The 21,409-nt window shown below is 39.0% G+C and overlaps 1 protein-coding gene across 2 annotated transcripts in view; it reads left to right on the top strand.

Moving 5' to 3' along the window:
* Positions 1 to 12,208, top strand: part of VGlut (Vesicular glutamate transporter) — a 74,893-nt gene extending 62,685 nt beyond the window's left edge. For both annotated transcript variants that reach the window (XM_022064043.2, XM_087350163.1), the window contains 6 exons: positions 392 to 566; positions 1,257 to 1,546; positions 2,650 to 2,893; positions 3,281 to 3,408; positions 4,740 to 4,913; positions 6,638 to 12,208. In XM_022064043.2, coding sequence (XP_021919735.1) covers positions 392 to 566; positions 1,257 to 1,546; positions 2,650 to 2,893; positions 3,281 to 3,408; positions 4,740 to 4,913; positions 6,638 to 6,871 — 1,245 coding nt within the window. In that variant the 3' untranslated portion in view covers positions 6,872 to 12,208. The remainder of the gene's footprint in view (positions 1 to 391; positions 567 to 1,256; positions 1,547 to 2,649; positions 2,894 to 3,280; positions 3,409 to 4,739; positions 4,914 to 6,637) is intronic.
* The last annotated feature ends 9,201 nt before the right edge of the window (positions 12,209 to 21,409 follow it).

Here is a 21,409-nt window from a genome sequence, read left to right as displayed (position 1 = left end):
CGGTCTACTTACTACTCTATCGACTGGATAAATGGCTGCGTGGACTTCAGAGCCGGTATTGACGTCATAGCAAATGAAATTCATGGCTCGCCGGGAATCGAGCCCCAGAGAAACCCCAAACCTGGTTTGAAATGGGGCCCACTTGTTCAGCCAGTCATTTTATTAATAATTTCAAGCCGAATGGTAACTACCTGTATAATCCGCCTTAAAAATCAGTGTTTAGTACGATTCTCACCTTAAACGAGATTCATAAATTGGACTTTGTAAAGATGAAGTGTTGTGTTTTCTTTGCGGTAAGGACTGAATTCTTCAAATATTATCTAGACGAGCTTTGTGGATCTACCCGTGAAAATTTATGTATAACTACTTCAAACCTTGCTTCTAACGTCAGGGCGTGACGTATCCAGCCTGTCACGGTATCTGGAGGTTCTGGGCACCGCCTCTTGAGAGATCTCGACTTGCCACTCTGGCGTTCTGTGGCTCGTACGCAGGAGTGGTGCTGGGGATGCCCCTTTCTGGGCTTCTCACGGGTGGAATCAGCTGGAAAGCACCTTTCTACTTCTACGGTAAGTGTAAAGTTGCGTCATCATCAAGGATAGATTACCCCATCTTTATTTTCGACCGGATATTGCTGTGTGTTGCATAGTTCTCTATTCTTCCCATTAGAAACATCCCGGGTTTAAATTTCAAATATAAGGGACGATTAATTTTTTGTCTAGCAGAGCGACTTAGCTTATTTAATAACGTCAATTTTTGCAGCTAGTTACGTCCTACAAGATTAGTTATAAACTGATTATTTACATTGTTCTTTCATAGAGGAGAGCCAGTTATAAAATGGAAAGACTGAATCTTTCGCCTTTAAGCGTACCTTAAGGTTCATTACCGTGTTTGCAACAGCCGCAAACGATCTTGTCCTGATCCTTACGAATATTATTATCCCATCAACGCCTGTAAGATATAACATTCTTAATATCAGCAGTAAGAAACGGTAAACAAAGATCATCATACGTTGGTACTAAGTTAAAGTTAAATATCTTTAGTATAGGATTTTAGGTTTCCACGGCGGTGAGTCTGAAGATGGCTGGCTGTCTTCTGGGTTGTTGCGCCGTGTAGTCTGGTAGAAATTTTAAAGTCTACGAGATTACACGGCGCAACAACCCAGAAGACAGCCATCTTTTCAAACATCATTCCTCCGTTTGGCAGTTATTAGTAACAAACGCAGTTCCTGACGACGTGCGTGTGTCTTGTTGTTCCAGGTATTGCGGGAGTCGTCTGGTACGTGGTCTGGTTGTGGTTGTCCTTCGAGAAACCCTCGAAACATCCCACCATCAGCGCCAGGGAGCTCATGTACATTGAACAGTCCCTAGGGCAGTCCGCGCAACTTGCAATGCCGACTATAGCAAACACTCCTTGGCGTTCTTTCTTTACCTCCATGCCCGTCTACGCTATAATTGTGGCCAACTTCTGTCGCTCATGGAACTTCTATCTTCTGGTCCTTTTCCAGGCCAAGTTTCTTCAAACAACTTACAATCTCCAGATAGAAGAGGTGATTCAGGTTGACCATACTTAAACCAGGTTACATTTAAATCCAGTCCATAGACATACGTATTCATGTAAACTTTTCATCTAAATCTGCATCTCTCAATTAGGTACTTCCTGCTAGGTTTCCCGACTAAAACATTAAAATAATTTCTTATTTCATCACATGTGGCAAATATCCCACTAATCTAGTCCTCTTAGACATAATTACTCTGAAAATGAGAAACATTTGTTTCTTACAGCGGTGAAAATCTCGATGTTGGTCTTCTGAGTTGAAACGATGTGTGGATTTGTAGGTAGACAACAACGTTCCAGAGGAATGTGTTGCCTCCATCTTCAGCCCTGAAGATGGAGAAAGTATGTTTCTCTAACACTGGTGTCTACGTAAAGTCCTTACGGCATTACAACATTGAAACCTTCAGTCGATATGTGAATAGTACAAATTACGTGTTTTTTTATTTACAACTCAAGTTTCTTCATAATCCTGTTATTTCCTTGTACATAACTTGAAACGTTTCCTCACACGTGTTTTCTCAGTCTATTCGAATCTCTCAGGTTTAAATATAAAGTTCCATGCATCTATGAAACAAGTTAGGATTAGAGATCAGAACTTTTGACGGCAGTGAGATTTTGGCGCCGTGTAGACCGGTCGGTAGACGCATCTACCTATAGAGTCTACGCGGCGTCACACCCCACAAAGCATCATTGTCTAAAGCAGGTTAACATGATTTTCTGACCTAAATCTGTCCTTATGCAATGCTTTACAGGTGTTCGGTATAAACAGATATTTTATTTAAATGTAACCTCTTAATTCAGACTTCAACCGTGAGATCTGAAGGGCCAGTTAAAGACAGACGTCCCTAAAGCGAATCATTTAATGTTAAGGAACAGTGTCAAATTCGAAGATGACTTCTGTGTAGTTTCGTAGAGGTTTACCGAAGATTCAATGGTACTTGCCGCCTCCATCATCAGGGCTGTTTTCGGTAAACTTCTAACAGACTACACGGTTTATCATAGCTCAAGACAGCCATCTTTATAGTCGCCACAGTGTCTGACTTAGTGCGAGTTCTTTGTACGTTTCTTTGCATGACGTACGGACCGACGGCTCAGACGGGATTCATCGGCGCTCTGCCACACTTGCTGATGACTCTGATCGTGCCTATGGGAGGCCTGCTGGCAGATCACGTGCGGAAGAAAGGCATTCTCACTACTACGAACGTAAGGAAGCTGTTTAACTGCGGAGGCTTCGGCATGGAAGCAATCTTCTTCCTCGTAGTTGCTTACGCTCAGACAGCGGTGACGGCTACAGCCGCCCTTACCCTGGGCGTTGCATTCAGCGGATTCGCCATATCTGGTAAATTAATGATGTCCATACTTTTGCATTCGTTTGACTCTTTCAGTTCGTTTCAGCTGTAATTACGTTACGATACTTGAAAATCACTCTAAAGCAACATTATTATACATATTTATTGGTTTTATTAGTTTTCACCACTTTTCTGTCCATTCGTAGATTTAATTGACAGCAGCTAATTGAAAATATTTAGTAACAGACGGAAGAAACAAAACAATTTCGCAAAGAAACATTTTCGCCAATAATTATTTACAAATTTGTATGAATTAATTTTATCATAGTGCCCCAAAGCCACGCACTAGAGAAATTATATAACACGTGGTATCCGTTACCCAAATTGTACCTGTTCGATCGCATTTAAATTTATTTCAAATAATTTATAACAAACAGGTTTCAACGTGAATCACCTGGACATTGCACCGCGTTATGCCAGCATCTTGATGGGGATGTCCAATGGGATTGGGACGATTGCGGGCTTCATGTGTCCCATAGCAACCGACAGCATCACGAAGGATGGTGTAAGTACACTAAAATGATCGGCTTAGTAAATGTACTGCTTCCATCAACAGGGCTATGAGATTACGTATCAACCCGATGCTAAATGCTGTTAGTCTAGCATGAGATAAAGTTATCTCTGTACTTTATTAAGCATCTCATCATTACGACGCAGGGGGAGTGGAGGTGTAACTCACCTCTTTCCTGAACCTCGGTACTAGATTTGGATTAGTTCTGTTCCACGCTCAGCCGCTTCAACAGCGTGGACTCAAAGCCAGTATGGACATCGTGGCAATAAACAAAATTCTTACAATTCTTGGGAATCGAACTCTGGTTTTCCAGCCCATAGCAAGTTACTTTACTGATTTAGTTACCCCATTTATATTAATTAGTCTTATGGTATTAATCAAAATTAAAATTAACTTCGTGGAGCTAAGAAATATATGAGAATTATAGCCTAACAACAGCTAAAATTATAATTTTATAAAAAAAAATTAAAATAACGTCCATATTCAGATCAATGAAATTAAATTATATCCTTCATCTTTAGTAAATAATGCCACATTTTAGACGCTAGAGTCCCTTTGGTTCATTATTGCACCAACGGTGGCAAAAGTAGTTCTCATTCTGAACGAAGTCCCCAATTCCGTTTCGCCTGTCTGCCTCTTCATATGACGAGCATTGTTCGCACTTCCTTACCGCGTGTCTACTGAGCCAGAGGGAAGAATCCTGTACTGTCTGAGCGCACGTAATTTATAAACGACACGACTGTGCAATGCCCAGACACTTCCAAGGGCAAAGTACTTTTCGGTTGGTTTATTCCCGGCGAAAAATCGGTATCGGTAGAGAACTTGCTACTTGCTTCATGTAACTACAGGGGAAAATTGCTCCAGCTTATCTGTACGTCATTATCTCGTTAGTTGCTACTTAACATCTCTCTCCCAGAACTTTGTTCTGAAAGTCCCTCAATCTTTGTTTTTCGTTTTTGAGTTACAGGCCAAGTTTCACTCGCATATAAAAAACAGTGACATTTTAGTTATGTATATTTCATTATTTTGATAACAATCACTCGCTGAATTTAAAGTAACTCCATGGGGCAGAGTCCTTCATGAGAAGATACTCTAATCTAGTCAAAGAACTCGAAGGTTCATTACTACTTTCACAAGATACCACCAGGGCCATATCCTGCTGTCGAAAGACTTGCCAATACAGCAGAGAACTTTAGAAATAGTTCAATAAAATGACATTTTACGTGTGGAAGTAAATTGTCATGAGTTTGTATTCGCATTTAAAAGAGTCTATCGCCATGAAATCGATTGTAGTTCCACTCATTGTGAATTTGCTTTGTGACCAGTCCCGACAGAGTTGGAAGATAGTTTTCATTATGGCAGCAGTCGTGCATTTCTTTGGTGTGACGTTCTATGCCGTCTTCGCTTCCGGCGAGCTTCAACCATGGGCAGAGCCATCTGCCGAGGAGAAGAAAAAGGTCTGGAATCCGCTTGAAGAAGGAGATCTGCCTAAGAGTTCGGTACGTGTGAGACTGAGGTCAATTAAAGAAGCGATTAAATTTGTAATTATGCCACAACCGTGATTAACACTGAACATTGGTTGACTTACACGGGATTTCCGCCTATGGCTTCATGTGATACTTTTAAAGTAAATTACTGCCACTCCGAGGTCAATCAAGTGTCGGTTCACAGATGAAGCCCTGACCTTGAGGACGAGGATAAAGTAGTGTGTTGTTTGCTCAGGGATATCGCACGCCACGTGGGGCTGTGGTAGATGAATATGGAAGAATGATGAAATTATGATTAAATGTAATAATTCGGCGGCTCCGCGAATGTCACTTGCAGCCACTTGGGATTGAACCGGGGTCTAAGTGGTGGGAATGCGTTTCCTAGCCGTCCGAGTGGGGTCTTTATGTATTTTCGTTTTATATTTTAGATTAATGACAAAACTCGAAATGAGACCCGGAATATTAACCTTGTTAGCGCGTGTTCCGGAGATTGGCGTGGCAGGAACACGCTAAACGTTTACTTAGAACTAACACTGTTCTAATTTCAGCTAATTATCGCCTGCCATAGTTGACTTTTATTACTGTTTTACTCGGTCTTTCTGGTAAATTCTAGGATAATTCCTTGAAACAGATCAAGATAGCTTCTAAATCCTTATCAACTCATATTTTTATCTCATTCGATGCTTTAAAACTTTATGTTATAAATATCGTCATTGAAACAGAGAAGACTAAATCAATAATCTGTCTTCGTTCATTCCGAACTCCGCTTTATAACTCTGGTTTCTCAGGAGAGCACTTATTACAGTCTAATTATTTTTTGCTTAATTTCTGCTTTAATAACTCCTGTAACTTAATTCGCTCTTCGGGACCACGTGGTATCTGAGAGGTTTGATCAAAACTATATGATGGAAGGGGATTCGTAAGGATGCAGCCTCATTCGTCTTGTTACGAAGAAGGTGTCAAACCGTGAAAGAAATGCGTGTAGGTAAATCATTGAGACGAAGCATGAGATTTGAATGCCCATTTATATGAAGCACTGATTTCAAACAATTCATTTATATATATATATATATTTGCACTTTGGAGTGATTGCACTTGTCGTGAATGTAAACTTCAGATCTGTGGCAAGAATTCTTTCAGCTTCGCATTCTTCTCTTGGCAAATCTTGTGATGAACTGCTCCCGTATCACATTACGCGTTACTTTTAAACTTCCAGGACGATGAAGTTGACGGGCGGTGCTTATTGCACGGTTTAGTTCCTGTTCTGACATTTGCAGGGCACGTGACATATATTCAAAAGAGAGCATAATAGACATCCATGAATTGTGTCCCGTAAGTGCAAATGCAATTTCTGGATATCAAGGACATTGAAAAATATCCATTGAGCGCAGATCCTAACACAATATTTTTATAAATTTATTTTGTATTGCTGACAGACGTTATCCTTTACTTTCAAGGAATAATTTTAGTCACATGACTTTCAAAATATAATGCTCAGAAGAACACTTAGTTCTAAAAGGCTTGAATTAAATTGCGAATGGAGGATATAATACGAAGAAATTATTGAATTATATACATCACGTAGTTTTCTATTACAGTATTTAAATAATGTGGACTACGATGGGCCGGGCATTTATCTTGAATAAATACTACGATTATCACAAACTGAATTGTTAAACGAAACATTAATAAGTCGGCATAATCATTATGGTCCATGATGTGTGTTGTAATTACAGGAAGGAGTTCAAGATTATCAAGGACAGGTAAACAGCCACGGACCTACTTACGGTTCAGTTGAACAAACTTCTGTAGCAGGGCACCAACCTCCGATGTACCCCTCAACAAATCCCTTCATAAACCATGCAGAACAACAGCCCACGAATCCGTTTATAAATCATGTAGAAGCTGTTCAACCTGAAACAAAAGACGGCTACTACAAGTATGGGACAGTGGACGATGGTGCGTACTGAGTGACTGTATCTTATTTAATTTATCGATTCATCGAGATCAATTAAAACTCCAGTCAATATGTGGTAGTGGTTATAATTCTACGAATTATATGTGTGAATTGTTTCACACAGAACTTTTTCATCCATTTTTCGTGATACATTTTATTGAATTTTATTTTCAATTTTTCATCTGGTAAATATAGGCTATGTGATGTTTGTGAAAGTTAATATATACTTATAAAAAACCTGTAACATAATAATATTATTCACTGGCGTATGCATTAATTTTTATTTTATCTTCGCATTGATGTTAAAGAATTCATTTCTCACTCTGATGTCAAAGAATATATAGATACACGTTAATATTTTGTTGTATAGAAACTTCTGTTGCATAAATAATAAATGTGAAATAACTTAGCAAATGCCGTCTGTAGAACATTTTCACTAAATATTTTTAACCTGCCCCTCAAACTATAAACGTATCCTCAAGCATTGATTAAATTATTAATTAATTAATTCATTTGTTATTCTGCCGATATTTAAACGAATAAGCAACTCTGGCGCCGATAACGCACATGGCGCTCTACGCGGACTCTGCCGGAACTAAAATGTATCACGAAAAAGAGAAGAAAATCGTTACTGTATGATCGTAATGGCAGTGACTTCACAAGCTAGCCAACCTCAAACCTTCTTATTGTTCTCTATAAATATAGCATTAATTGCAATCGAGTGTGAATAGTAAGTATAATAACGTGTAAAATAAATGTAAACTTGTCCTAAGAAATTGGTGTGCTATGAGTTCGTTTCTCAGTACCGAGTTTTATTATCACACCACTGTAGCACTGCTTATGACGTCACTCCTGACCACAGAAAAGTTATGGCGCGAGTTAAAACAGCTGTCCGTTTGAATCGGCACTTCGCGTAGTCTCAGATGAATTTAAGGACGCGATACCTTCTGAGAACTTAAACGTAAGTCAAGCAATATAAATAGTTATATTGAATCGACATAAAGCTATATTGTTGATTAGTGGCATTGAGTTTATTGGAATATAACCTAAAACAAATTAAGAAAATTTCATAAGAATATCCTTGTTTAAGCTTTAGAGCCACTTATGAGGTTCTATTCAAGGAGAATTTTATCCTTGTTACCTGATTATTAAGATTGATTTAAATATTATAAAAAATGTTATAACTAATTGTAATTTGCAGATGTTTTTTAAATAGGCGCGTTTTTTATTTGAATAGAATAATGTATTTAAAATGCGATTTGAGTGAAAGCTGTTAACATTTACCCACGTTTAAAACAGAATCTATAGTCAGAAAGATGTACATTTTTCAAACCAAAGTTTAAAACTCTTTTGAAGAGTGAAAAATCCTGTCCCAGGTAATTTAAGTATTACATATTTATAAATATGGTGACATTAGAGTTAGTAGACGATGTAAAGTTTATCTGCTTAGAATAAATTATGTACATACACACGTAGACACGAAGTCCGTGAGGTATAATATTTATTAGTGTCTGCTTGCCTTTGGCCTTTTGCTGTTGACAAATTTTTAGTAATGGAGTTGAATAATAATTATAATAATTACTAGCAATAATATTAATTAGTTCTCGCCTCCTGTAGGCTTTCAGTATTGGAAATCATTTCAAAGAAGAAACTGAGTTGTCACCGTAACAGTCATTTGGACGTTACGCTGGTATTCGAAACATTGCGAGAACATACAGAGCAACTGTTATTTTATTTACAAGATGAACAGTAACATGACGTGTCCCTGAAACGTCGACAAAGCAGTCTAATTTACACGATCCCATCACCTGCTGTATAGAAACCATTCCGTGATTGTGCATAAATCCAGCAGAACAGATTCTTATGTGACTGCATTTTCTCCGTTTATAATTGTATTAGATATTTCCCTAAATGTTAAAAATTTATGTTGCTGTTATTACAATTGGAATTATTGCTACCATTACTAATCTGTGTCGCCCTCGGTGGACTAGTGCTCGCCATTGGACCCCCAAGGTTCGCGGGTTCAATCCCGGCCGAGGTCGATGGATTTTTAAGGGTGACAAAAATCTGTAGCAAAACTTTCCTTCGGAGGGGAAGTAAAGCCGTAGCTTTACGCATGTAAAAGAAACTTACGAGCAGTCAAATCAGGATTGGGTAGAAATTGTGCAGAGTCAATGGGCTGGTCACTCACTACTCACAGATGCACACTTCAAAGACCAAGAATCCTCTGAAAAGGAGGTGGCGAAAACCCACAACAGGGTTTTAATGCCCAGAAACAAAATACTTAGCTGTGAATAGCTTCTTCACCGAAATTCGCTATTAACACATGTCTACACGATAAAAATATTTTTAATGTTACTTTGATTCAATTACGTCATTAATATTTGTCCTCGAATTCAATAAATTAGTAGTTTCGGAGTACTTTTTAATCTTTATGAAATAGACAGCAGACAGTAGGATGAGATTCCACGACAGCGAGTATGAAGATGGCTATCTTCTGGGTTGTAGAGCCGTGTAGTCTGGTGGAGGTTTTCAGACGTTTCTGATGCGATTTCTGCATCCATTATCGCTCATCGACCTGACGATGAAAGCAGCAATCAAATCTTAAACGTCGGTAAAATTTCGCTAGACTACACTGCCCAACATTCCAGTAGACAGTCATGTTAAAAGATAGACGTGTTATTGAATATTGAAAATGTTTTAGTTTCCTGTTACAAGAAAATTATTAGCGATTTTAAGCAGATAATCTTTCAAATAATATCAAATGTACATATATATTATATTTTGAAATGAAAAAAATATCTAATGTATTATGTTGTATATAATAATATTAAAATTAAGTGAAGGAATGTAATAGAACTCATTTTTTTAATTCAAATGTCTATCATGAGATATTACTCTCAAAGGCTGTGGTGACAATAATAAATGTCTTAGTTGTAATAATATTATGACTACTAATGGAACGTACGGAATTATTTAATACGTATTTGAATATAGGAATACTATGTAAATTATGTAGATGTGTGCATCATGAAGTGTGCGTTGCATATTTAGACGGATGTTTGTGAATGATAGATTTATCCCACATTCTGCTACACGTTAAATATGTTTCTGGAGATATTTCTGAAGCCCTTTACATAATTACGATTATCCTAACAATCCTGCAGATTGATTTATATTTAAGAGAGCAGACATGTACCAATTACAAAACCAAACGGTTTTCCCAGTAGCTATGCCTTTTTAAGAAAGAAATGGTTGCGTATTAATTCGTGATATGTCTTGAGGTACATGTGCAATGCGTGACACAAAAGGTTTCAAAATATTGTATTGGTGTCTTCATTTATAGAGTCAGAATATAGCAAATGTTAGTTGTTACTTGTAAATAAAGAACATGGTCGATATTCATTAAAACTGTGATGTGCGTCTAGGTTCGTTTTACCTTAGTCTAGGAAAATAAGAAACGAAGACCACTCTCTGTCTCTGTGTTCTTATTAATCTGTGTTGTTTCTTAGATGCAAATACTGTTTCAGGTTGTTCGTGACAATCTCTGGACGGAATATGATGTCAATATATGTATGCTAATACTATCACGTAATATCAGGGAAGAAGGCAAAACTAGTGTGTCCCGTAGAACGCACTTTCAAAGTTAAAAAACATGGACAGCTGATGGGCTGTAACACTAAAAAAATACCTCCTCTGTCATGTTACAACTTTATATCATCCTCAGCCACAAGACTTTGTCAAAAATCAATAACTGATTTAATTGACAGAAGCTTTTACAGTTTTAACAAAAGTTTATAATTAGTGTTCCATGACAGTTCTCATATCTGTCATAAGATCGTAGATTAATTGGGCGATCTATTACATGGTGATTATCGATGATCTTTCAATATTATATTTACACTTGTTAAAATATATATTTAATAGATTGGTAGATTAAAATGCTTTACTGGATATCGAGAGCCTTAATGTCGTTCTGAAACATTATTTAGTAATTTAACTGAATACAAAATACGTCGCTTAAGAGCGAAGTTCTGGATTACGTATAGATAATTTTCTGCAAGATTTAATTTCGTGGATTTTTAACTGATTAAGAATGAAAGATAAGAGTAAACTTGCTTCTATAAAAACGCTGAAATAAAATTGTTTGACCTAAATTACAGCGTACGTTATAAAGTGTTTTCATGCTGTAAACAGCTGTTTTGTGCTTCGTACATTGATTTTAAATAAACAAAATATTAGTTGTAAATTTCTTCGTGCCACGGTGCTTATTGGTAGTGGCAAAAGTGGCCAAGGTGTTTAATAACTTTTGCGGATGCTATCAAAGAAAAATCACTTACAGATTTTTCAACTTCGCTGTATCTCCCTACATAATTTCTCGTTGTTGCATGTTGACCTTTGATAATGTAGTTTCCACAAAGTACTAATATATCTATGTATCTCGTATTTTCTGATTCTCTAAAGAATGCAGAGCAAAACTTAATGTTTTCTCACTTCGCCCATGGTACCTATTACATTATCCTCCATGAGTCTGTTCTTTGAGTAACATTTTCATCTTTGTGTATTAAAAATACTGATTTTATTTAAATATATTAGTCGAAATTAAAAGAGTTGCTTTATAAAGTCAACATGTATAAGTTTTATTTTTATTAACATACCTAAAATAACGTTCATCGTGGTCCATGTTTCTTGAATTTGGAGGCGATGTGTTCTTCCGAAACGTCTTTAATCACACGGCGTCACAGTCCAAAAAATGACAATTGACGTTCTACTGCGCCGATGTTCCTCTGCCACTAAAAAATTCTAACTCGTATGTCTTTCTAATTGCTTTAGGGTCCTGGAATTTAAGACATTATATTTTGTCCAAGATTGGCTGAGTACATAGAAACATAACAGTTGTTATTTTACTTATGTTTACACTTATTATTGCTAAATTGTTTAAGCAATCAACAATATGTGTATTTCAAATACCAACTTACCTTAAAAGAGACTGAGCTTGATCTTATAATTAATTTTAATATCGCTTAATAAATTTAATGTAGTTGTTTCATTACTGTTAGTGTTTCGAAAGTTGACGGAATATATGTTTCAGTGCTGCCTTGTCATGTCATTAACTAGTTGGCCTACACGTTACACTGCATGCGTTGTGAGGTATAAAAGTATATAGGGGAGATTAGACTACATTAGATTAATTCTGTTTCTTAAATTGAAAGAAATAATTTGTATATGTGAAATGTTATGTAAGAATTTCCTTTCTTTCATATATCTGTAAGGTATTGGTGTTAAAATTAATTATTAGTATATAAATTAAGTTTAGAATTTAAACTGTAAATAAATTTTTTTTAATGTTGCGGTTTTTGGTGCAATTAAGTAAGAAAATATGCCCAGTTACCTTGCCTTAATATAAGGATTTGATCTCTAGTAACGGGGATATTTAATTTGCATAATGGGTATCTCTTTAAGGACAAGATTGGTTCTGCATGTAGCGTGAATAGGGTGTGTGAGAAATGAATTTGCAGTTTCCGTTGGGAAATCTGAAGGAAAGAGTCCGCTCGGAAAACCTAGGGATAAAGGGCTGAGCGTGTATTAGATTCATCGGGGTCAGGATAGGCACCAGCGGAAGGATCAAGTGAACAAGGGTTTGTGTTTCTTGAGTAGTTGAGCATACTGTTATCTTCTGAAGAAGGACTCTGTTCCATGTAGTTAGTTAGCGAAGGAACTGATAGCTGTCAATAACATGGATGATGAACAAGATTTGTTTCTCGTCACAACGATCGAATATGTTAACGAATCTGGCCGCTCATCTCTTTTGTATCGAGGTTAATTATACATGGAATATTTACCTCCGCGAACCATGAATGTCTTCGGGGTGTCGTGTGTATGGTAAAGCATTAATAACTCCATTCAACAGAATGTTTCTTGTAAAGCTAACAGACGCTGAGATTTAACTCATATTGAATCCTAAGAATTTATTGAAAATATTCGTGTTTATGGTTAAATATCAAATTACCAGAGTTAAACTCAACGGACAACAATGAAACAATTCCGTTACCAGTGATTTTCTTACAAGTGTCGCTTGTATGAAGTTATTTATTTGGTGACATGAGAGAGAGAGAGAGAGACAGAGGCAAGCAAAGATTTGGTGAGCCAAAGAAAATGGAAAGCAGAGAACGGGTGAGACAGAGACAGCGTTAAGCAGATGCCGGGTATATCAGAAACGGAGTCAAGCAGAGACACGGTGAATCACACTGTGTAAAGCAGCCACCGGGTGAGGCACACACCGTGTCCAGCTGAGACTGTGAAGTAGACATTGCCAGAGAACGGGTCCGGAAGAGACTAGTTCTGATAGGGATGTGTTATGTCAGATTTGGAAAACATATCATGCAAATTTTCAAAATTATCGAAAACTCAAAAATTGTTGCAAAATTTGTGAAAAGCGCACAAAACCATAAATTTTAGAAATGTTTGAAAAAAATTTGGAAGTGAACTTTTTCAAAAAATTTTGTTTTTGTGCGCTTTTTGGACAATTTACAGCGTTTTTTGTATTTTAGAAAATTTTGAAAAAAATTCAATTTTTTTTTTCAAATTTCACCCCACCTGATGCCATGCAGGACAGATCGCCGTCATACTGTGTCTGATGTACTGTGTCTCTGACGAAAGCGGTCTGTGTCACACGGTCTCTTACGTACCGTCTTCTATAAGCCAATGTGCGGGATGCAACACGTAAGGCAGATACCTTGACGGGCAGGGACACGGTCGGCCACACATCCATCCCTGCATAGGCCGGTTGTGCAGAAAACGAGGCAGTCAGCAATCGGAAAGGATAGAGGAAGAGTCCGGCAGAGACAGGGTGAGGTATTCGCCGAGGTTGGCATGTATCTCTTGGTGAGAGTTTTGAAAAAAAATTCAAAATTTCGAAAATTTTCGAAAAATCAAAAAACGCTTGAAATTCTCTGAAAAGCGCACAAAACCAAAAATTTTTGAAAATTTTGAATTTTTTTTAAAATGTGAATTTTTCAAAATGTTTTGGTTTTGTGCGAATTTTGGACAATTTCCAGCGTTTTTTGTTTTTCCAAAATTTTGAAAAAATTTCTTCCAAATTTCACCCCACCTTATGCCATGCAGAACAGATTGCCGTCTTACTGTGTCTGATGTACCGTGTGTCTCACGAACGCGGTCTGTGCCTCACACGGTCTCTTACGTGACGTCTTCTATAAGCCGACGTGCAGGATGCAACACGTAAGGCAGATACCTTGACCGGCAGGGACACGGTCGGCCACACATCCATCCCTGCATAAGCCGGTTGTGCAGAAACAGAGGCAGTCAGCAATCGGAAAGGATAGAGGAAGAGTCCGGCAGAGAGAGGGTGAGGTATTCGCCGAGGTTGGCATGTATCTCTTGGTGAGAGTTTTAAAAAAAATCAAAATTTTGAAAATTTTCGAAAATTCAAAAAACGCTGCAAATTGTCTGAAAAGCGCACAAAACGAAAAAAATTTGAATGTAGAATTTTTCAAAATTTTTTGCTTTTGTGCGCTTTTTGGACAATTTCCAGGGTTTTTTGATTTTTCGAAAATTTTGAAAAAATTTCTTCCAAATTTCACCCCACCATAAACAATGCAGGAGAGATCGCCGTCATGCTGTGTCTCATGTACTGTGTCTCTCACGAACGCGGTCTGTGCCTCACACGGTCTCTTACGTAACGTCTTCTATAAGCCGAGGTGCGGGATGCAACACGTAAGGCAGATACCTTGACCGGCAGGGACAAGGTCGGCCAAACTACGAGCCCTGCATAGGCCGGTTGTGCAGAAAACGAGGCAGTCAGCAATCGGAAAGGATAGAGGCTGAGTCCGGCAGAGACAGGGTGAGATATTCGCCGAGGTTGGCATGTATCTCTTGGTGAGAGTTTTAAAAAAAATTCAAAATTTTGAAAATTTTCGAAAATTCAAAAAACGCTGGAAATTGTCTGAAAAGCGCACAAAACCAAAAAAATTTGAAAATTTTGAACAAAATTTGAATGTGGAATTTTTCAAAAAATTTTGGTTTTGTGCGCTTTTTGGACAATTTCCAGCGTTTTTTGATTTTTCGAAAATTTTGAAAAAATTTCTTCCAAATTTCACCCCACCTTATGCAATGCAGGACAGATCGCCGTCATACCTTGTCTCATGTACTGTGTCTCTCACGAACGCTGTCTGTGCCTCACACGGTCTCTTACGTGACGTCTTCTATAAGCCGAGGTGCGGGATGCAACACGTAAGGCAGATACCTTGTTCGGCAGGGACACGGTCGGCCACACTTCGAGCCCTGCATAGGCCCGTTGTGCAGAAAACGCGGCAGTCAGCAAACGGAAAGGATAGAGGCAGAGTCCGGCATAGACAGGGTGAGGTATTCGCCGAGGTTGGCATGTATCTCTTTTTGAGAGTTTTAAAAAAATTCAAAATTTTTAAAATTTTCGAAAATTCAAAAAACGCTGGAAATTGTCTGAAAAGCGCACAAAACCAAAAAAATTTGAAAATTTTGAAAAAAATTTGAATGTGGAATTTTTCAAAAAATTTTAGTTTTGTGCGCTTTTTGGACAATTTCCAGCGTTTTTTGATTTTTCGAAAATTTTGAAAAAATTTCTTCCAAATTTCACCCCACTTGATGCCATGCAGGACAGATAGCCGTCATACTGTGTCTCATGTACTGTGTCTCTCACGAACGCGGTCTGTGCCTCACACGGTCTCTTACGTGACGTCTTCTATAAGCCGAGGTGCGGGATGCAACACGTAAGGCAGATACCTTGTTCGGCAGGGACACGGTCGGCCACACTTCGAGCCCTGCATAGGCCCGTTGTGCAGAAAACGCGGCAGTCAGCAAACGGAAAGGATAGAGGCAGAGTCCGGCATAGACAGGGTGAGGTATTCGCCGAGGTTGGCATGTATCTCTTTTTGAGAGTTTTAAAAAAATTCAAAATTTTGAAAATTTTCGAAAATTCAAAAAACGCTGGAAATTGTCTGAAAAGCGCACAAAACCAAAAAAATTTGAAAATTTTGAACAAAATTTGAATGTGGAATTTTTCAAAAAATTTTGTTTTTGTGCGCTTTTTGGACAAGTTCCAGCGTTTTTTGATTTTTCGAAAATTTTGAAAAAATTTCTTCCAAATTTCACCCCACCTTATGCAATGCAGGACAGATCGCCGTCATACCTTGTCTCATGTACTGTGTCTCTCACGAACGCTGTCTGTGCCTCACACGGTCTCTTACGTGACGTCTTCTATAAGCCGAGTTGCGGGATGCAACACGTAAGGCAGATACCTTGTTCGGCAGGGACACGGTCGGCCACACTTCGAGCCCTGCATAGGACCGTTGTGCAGAAACCGCGGCAGTCAGCAAACGGAAAGGATAAAGGCAGAGTCCGGCATAGACAGGGTGAGGTATTCGCCGAGGTTGGCATGTATCTCTTGGTGAGAGTTTTAAAAAAAATCAAAATTCTGAAAATTTTCGAAAATTCAAAAAACGCTGGAAATTGTCTGAAAAGCGCACAAAATCAAAAAAATTTGAAAATTTTGAAAAAAATTTGAATGTGGAATTTTTAAAAAAATTTTGGTTTTGTGCGCTTTTTGGACAATTTCCAGCGTTTCTTGATTTTTCGAAAATTTTGAAAAAATTTCTTCCAAATTTCACCCCACCTTATGCAATGCAGGACAGATCGCCGTCATACTGTGTCTCATGTACTGTGTCTCTCACGAACGCGGTCTGTGCCTCACACGGTCTCTTACGTGACGTCTTCTCTAAGTCGAGGTGCGGGATGCAACACGTAAGGCAGATACCTTGACCGGCAGGGACAAGGTCGGCCACACTACGAGCCCTGCATAGGCCTGTTGTGCAGAAAACGAGGCAGTGAGCAATCGGAAAGATAGAGCAGAGTCCGGCAGAGACAGGGTGAGGTATTCGCCGAGGTTGGCATGTATCTCTTGGTGAAAGTTTTAAAAAAAATTCAAAATTTTGAAAATTTTCGAAAATTCAAAAAACGCTGGAAATTGTCTGAAAAGCGCACAAAACCAAAAAAATTTGATAATTTTGAACAAAATTTGAATGTGAAATTTTTCAAAAAATTTTGGTTTTGTGCGCTTTTTGGACAATTTCCAGCGTTTTTTGATTTTTCGAAAATTTTGAAAAAATTTCTTCCAAATTTCACCCCACCTTATGCAATGCAGGACAGATCGCCGTCATACCTTGTCTCATGTACTGTGTCTCTCACGAACGCTGTCTGTGCCTCACACGGTCTCTTACGTGACGTCTTCTATAAGCCGAGGTGCGGGATACAACACGTAAGGCAGATACCTTGTTCGGCAGGGACACGGTCGGCCACACTTCGAGCCCTGCATAGGCCCGTTGTGCAGAAAACGCGGCAGTCAGCAAACGGAAAGGATAGAGGCAGAGTCCGGCATAGACAGGGTGAGGTATTCGCCGAGGTTGGCATGTATCTCTTTTTGAGAGTTTTAAAAAAATTCAAAATTTTGAAAATTTTCGAAAATTCAAAAAACGCTGGAAATTGTCTGAAAAGCGCACAAAACCAAAAAAATTTGAAAATTTTGAACAAAATTTGAATGTGGAATTTTTCAAAAAATTTTGTTTTTGTGCGCTTTTTGGACAAGTTCCAGCGTTTTTTGATTTTTCGAAAATTTTGAAAAAATTTCTTCCAAATTTCACCCCACCTTATGCAATGCAGGACAGATCGCCGTCATACCTTGTCTCATGTACTGTGTCTCTCACGAACGCTGTCTGTGCCTCACACGGTCTCTTACGTGACGTCTTCTATAAGCCGAGTTGCGGGATGCAACACGTAAGGCAGATACCTTGTTCGGCAGGGACACGGTCGGCCACACTTCGAGCCCTGCATAGGACCGTTGTGCAGAAACCGCGGCAGTCAGCAAACGGAAAGGATAAAGGCAGAGTCCGGCATAGACAGGGTGAGGTATTCGCCGAGGTTGGCATGTATCTCTTGGTGAGAGTTTTAAAAAAAATCAAAATTCTGAAAATTTTCGAAAATTCAAAAAACGCTGGAAATTGTCTGAAAAGCGCACAAAATCAAAAAAATTTGAAAATTTTGAAAAAAATTTGAATGTGGAATTTTTAAAAAAATTTTGGTTTTGTGCGCTTTTTGGACAATTTCCAGCGTTTCTTGATTTTTCGAAAATTTTGAAAAAATTTCTTCCAAATTTCACCCCACCTTATGCAATGCAGGACAGATCGCCGTCATACTGTGTCTCATGTACTGTGTCTCTCACGAACGCGGTCTGTGCCTCACACGGTCTCTTACGTGACGTCTTCTCTAAGTCGAGGTGCGGGATGCAACACGTAAGGCAGATACCTTGACCGGCAGGGACAAGGTCGGCCACACTACGAGCCCTGCATAGGCCTGTTGTGCAGAAAACGAGGCAGTGAGCAATCGGAAAGATAGAGCAGAGTCCGGCAGAGACAGGGTGAGGTATTCGCCGAGGTTGGCATGTATCTCTTGGTGAAAGTTTTAAAAAAAATTCAAAATTTTGAAAATTTTCGAAAATTCAAAAAACGCTGGAAATTGTCTGAAAAGCGCACAAAACCAAAAAAATTTGATAATTTTGAACAAAATTTGAATGTGAAATTTTTCAAAAAATTTTGGTTTTGTGCGCTTTTTGGACAATTTCCAGCGTTTTTTGATTTTTCGAAAATTTTGAAAAAATTTCTTCCAAATTTCACCCCACCTTATGCAATGCAGGACAGATCGCCGTCATACCTTGTCTCATGTACTGTGTCTCTCACGAACGCTGTCTGTGCCTCACACGGTCTCTTACGTGACGTCTTCTATAAGCCGAGGTGCGGGATACAACACGTAAGGCAGATACCTTGTTCGGCAGGGACACGGTCGGCCAAACTTCGAGCCCTGCATAGGCCCGTTGTGCAGAAAACGCGGCAGTCAGCAAACGGAAAGGATAGAGGCAGAGTCCGGCATAGACAGGGTGAGGTATTCGCCGAGGTTGGCATGTATCTCTTTTTGAGAGTTTTAAAAAAATTCAAAATTTTGAAAATTTTCGAAAATTCAAAAAACGCTGGAAATTGTCTGAAAAGCGCACAAAACCAAAAAAATTTGAAAATTTTGAAAAAAATTTGAATGTGGAATTTTTCAAAAAAATTTAGTTTTGTGCGCTTTTTGGACAATTTCCAGCGTTTTTTGATTTTTCGAAAATTTTGAAAAAATTTCTTCCAAATTTCACCCCACTTGATGCCATGCAGGACAGATAGCCGTCATACTGTGTCTCATGTACTGTGTCTCTCACGAACGCGGTCTGTGCCTCACACGGTCTCTTACGTGACGTCTTCTATAAGCCGAGGTGTGGGATGCAACACGTAAGGCAGATACCTTGTTCGGCAGGGACACGGTCGGCCACACTTCGAGCCCTGCATAGGCCCGTTGTGCAGAAAACGCGGCAGTCAGCAAACGGAAAGGATAGAGGCAGAGTCCGGCATAGACAGGGTGAGGTATTCGCCGAGGTTGGCATGTATCTCTTTTTGAGAGTTTTAAAAAAATTCAAAATTTTGAAAATTTTCGAAAATTCAAAAAACGCTGGAAATTGTCTGAAAAGCGCACAAAACCAAAAAAATTTGAAAATTTTGAACAAAATTTGAATGTGGAATTTTTCAAAAAATTTTGTTTTTGTGCGCTTTTTGGACAAGTTCCAGCGTTTTTTGATTTTTCGAAAATTTTGAAAAAATTTATTCCAAATTTCACCCCACCTTATGCAATGCAGGACAGATCGCCGTCATACCTTGTCTCATGTACTGTGTCTCTCACGAACGCTGTCTGTGCCTCACACGGTCTCTTACGTGACGTCTTCTATAAGCCGAGTTGCGGGATGCAACACGTAAGGCAGATACCTTGTTCGGCAGGGACACGGTCGGCCACACTTCGAGCCCTGCATAGGACCGTTGTGCAGAAACCGCGGCAGTCAGCAAACGGAAAGGATAAAGGCAGAGTCCGGCATAGACAGGGTGAGGTATTCGCCGAGGTTGGCATGTATCTCTTGGTGAGAGTTTTAAAAAAAATCAAAATTTTGAAAATTTTCGAAAATTCAAAAAACGCTGGAAATTGTCTGAAAAGCGCACAAAACCAAAAAAATTTGAAAATATTGAAAAAAATTTGAATGTGGAATTTTTAAAAAAATTTTGGTTTTGTGCGCTTTTTGGACAATTTCCAGCGTTTCTTGATTTTTCGAAAATTTTGAAAAAATTTCTTCCAAATTTCACCCCACCTTATGCAAAGCAGGACAGATCGCCGTCATACTGTGTCTCATGTACTGTGTCTCTCACGAACGCGGTCTGTGCCTCACACGGTCTCTTACGTGACGTCTTCTCTAAGTCGAGGTGCGGGATGCAACACGTAAGGCAGATACCTTGACCGGCAGGGACAAGGTCGGCCACACTACGAGCCCTGCATAGGCCTGTTGTGCAGAAAACGAGGCAGTGAGCAATCGGAAAGATAGAGCAGAGTCCGGCAGAGACAGGGTGAGGTATTCGCCGAGGTTGGCATGTATCTCTTGGTGAAAGTTTTAAAAAAAATTCAAAATTTTGAAAATTTTCGAAAATTCAAAAAACGCTGGAAATTGTCTGAAAAGCGCACAAAACCAAAAAAATTTGAAAATTTTGAACAAAATTTGAATGTGAAATTTTTCAAAAAATTTTGGTTTTGTGCGCTTTTTGGACAATTTCCAGCGTTTTTTGATTTTTCGAAAATTTTGAAAAAATTTCTTCCAAATTTCACCCCACCTTATGCAATGCAGGACAGATCGCCGTCATACCTTGTCTCATGTACTGTGTCTCTCACGAACGCTGTCTGTGCCTCACACGGTCTCTTACGTGACGTCTTCTATAAGCCGAGGTGCGGGATGCAACACGTAAGGCAGATACCTTGTTCGGCAGGGACACGGTCGGCCACACTTCGAGCCCTGCATAGGCCCGTTGTGCAGAAAACTCGGCAGTCAGCAAACGGAAAGGATAGAGGCAGAGTCCGGCATAGACAGGGTGAGGTATTCGCCGAGGTTGGCATGTATCTCTTTTTGAGAGTTTTAAAAAAATTCAAAATTTTGAAAATTTTCGAAAATTCAAAAAACGCTGGAAATTGTCTGAAAAGCGCACAAAACCAAAAAAATTTGAAAATTTTGAAAAAAATTTGAATGTGGAATTTTTCAAAAAATTTTAGTTTTGTGCGCTTTTTGGACAATTTCCAGCGTTTTTTGATTTTTCGAAAATTTTGAAAAAATTTATTCCAAATTTCACCCCACCTTATGCAATGCAGGACAGATCGCCGTCATACTGTGTCTCATGTGCTGTGTCTCTCACGAACGCGGTCTGTGCCTCACACGGTCTCTTACGTGACGTCTTCTATAAGCCGAGGTGCGGGATGCAACACGTAAGGCAGATACCTTGACCGGCAGGGACAAGGTCGGCCACACTACGATCCCTGCATAGGCCGGTTGTGCAGAAAACGAGGCAGTCAGCAATCGAAAAGGATAGAGGCAGAGTCCGGCAGAGAC

Source organism: Zootermopsis nevadensis, unplaced genomic scaffold (assembly GCF_977971745.1).
Source record: "Zootermopsis nevadensis isolate Lab colony 2312 unplaced genomic scaffold, Znev_1.0 Znev_ptg000017l, whole genome shotgun sequence".
In the NCBI taxonomy this organism is placed as follows: domain Eukaryota; kingdom Metazoa; phylum Arthropoda; class Insecta; order Blattodea; family Termopsidae; genus Zootermopsis; species Zootermopsis nevadensis.
Note: the sequence above shows the minus strand (reverse complement) of the source record. Positions and strands in the feature narration are given on the sequence as shown.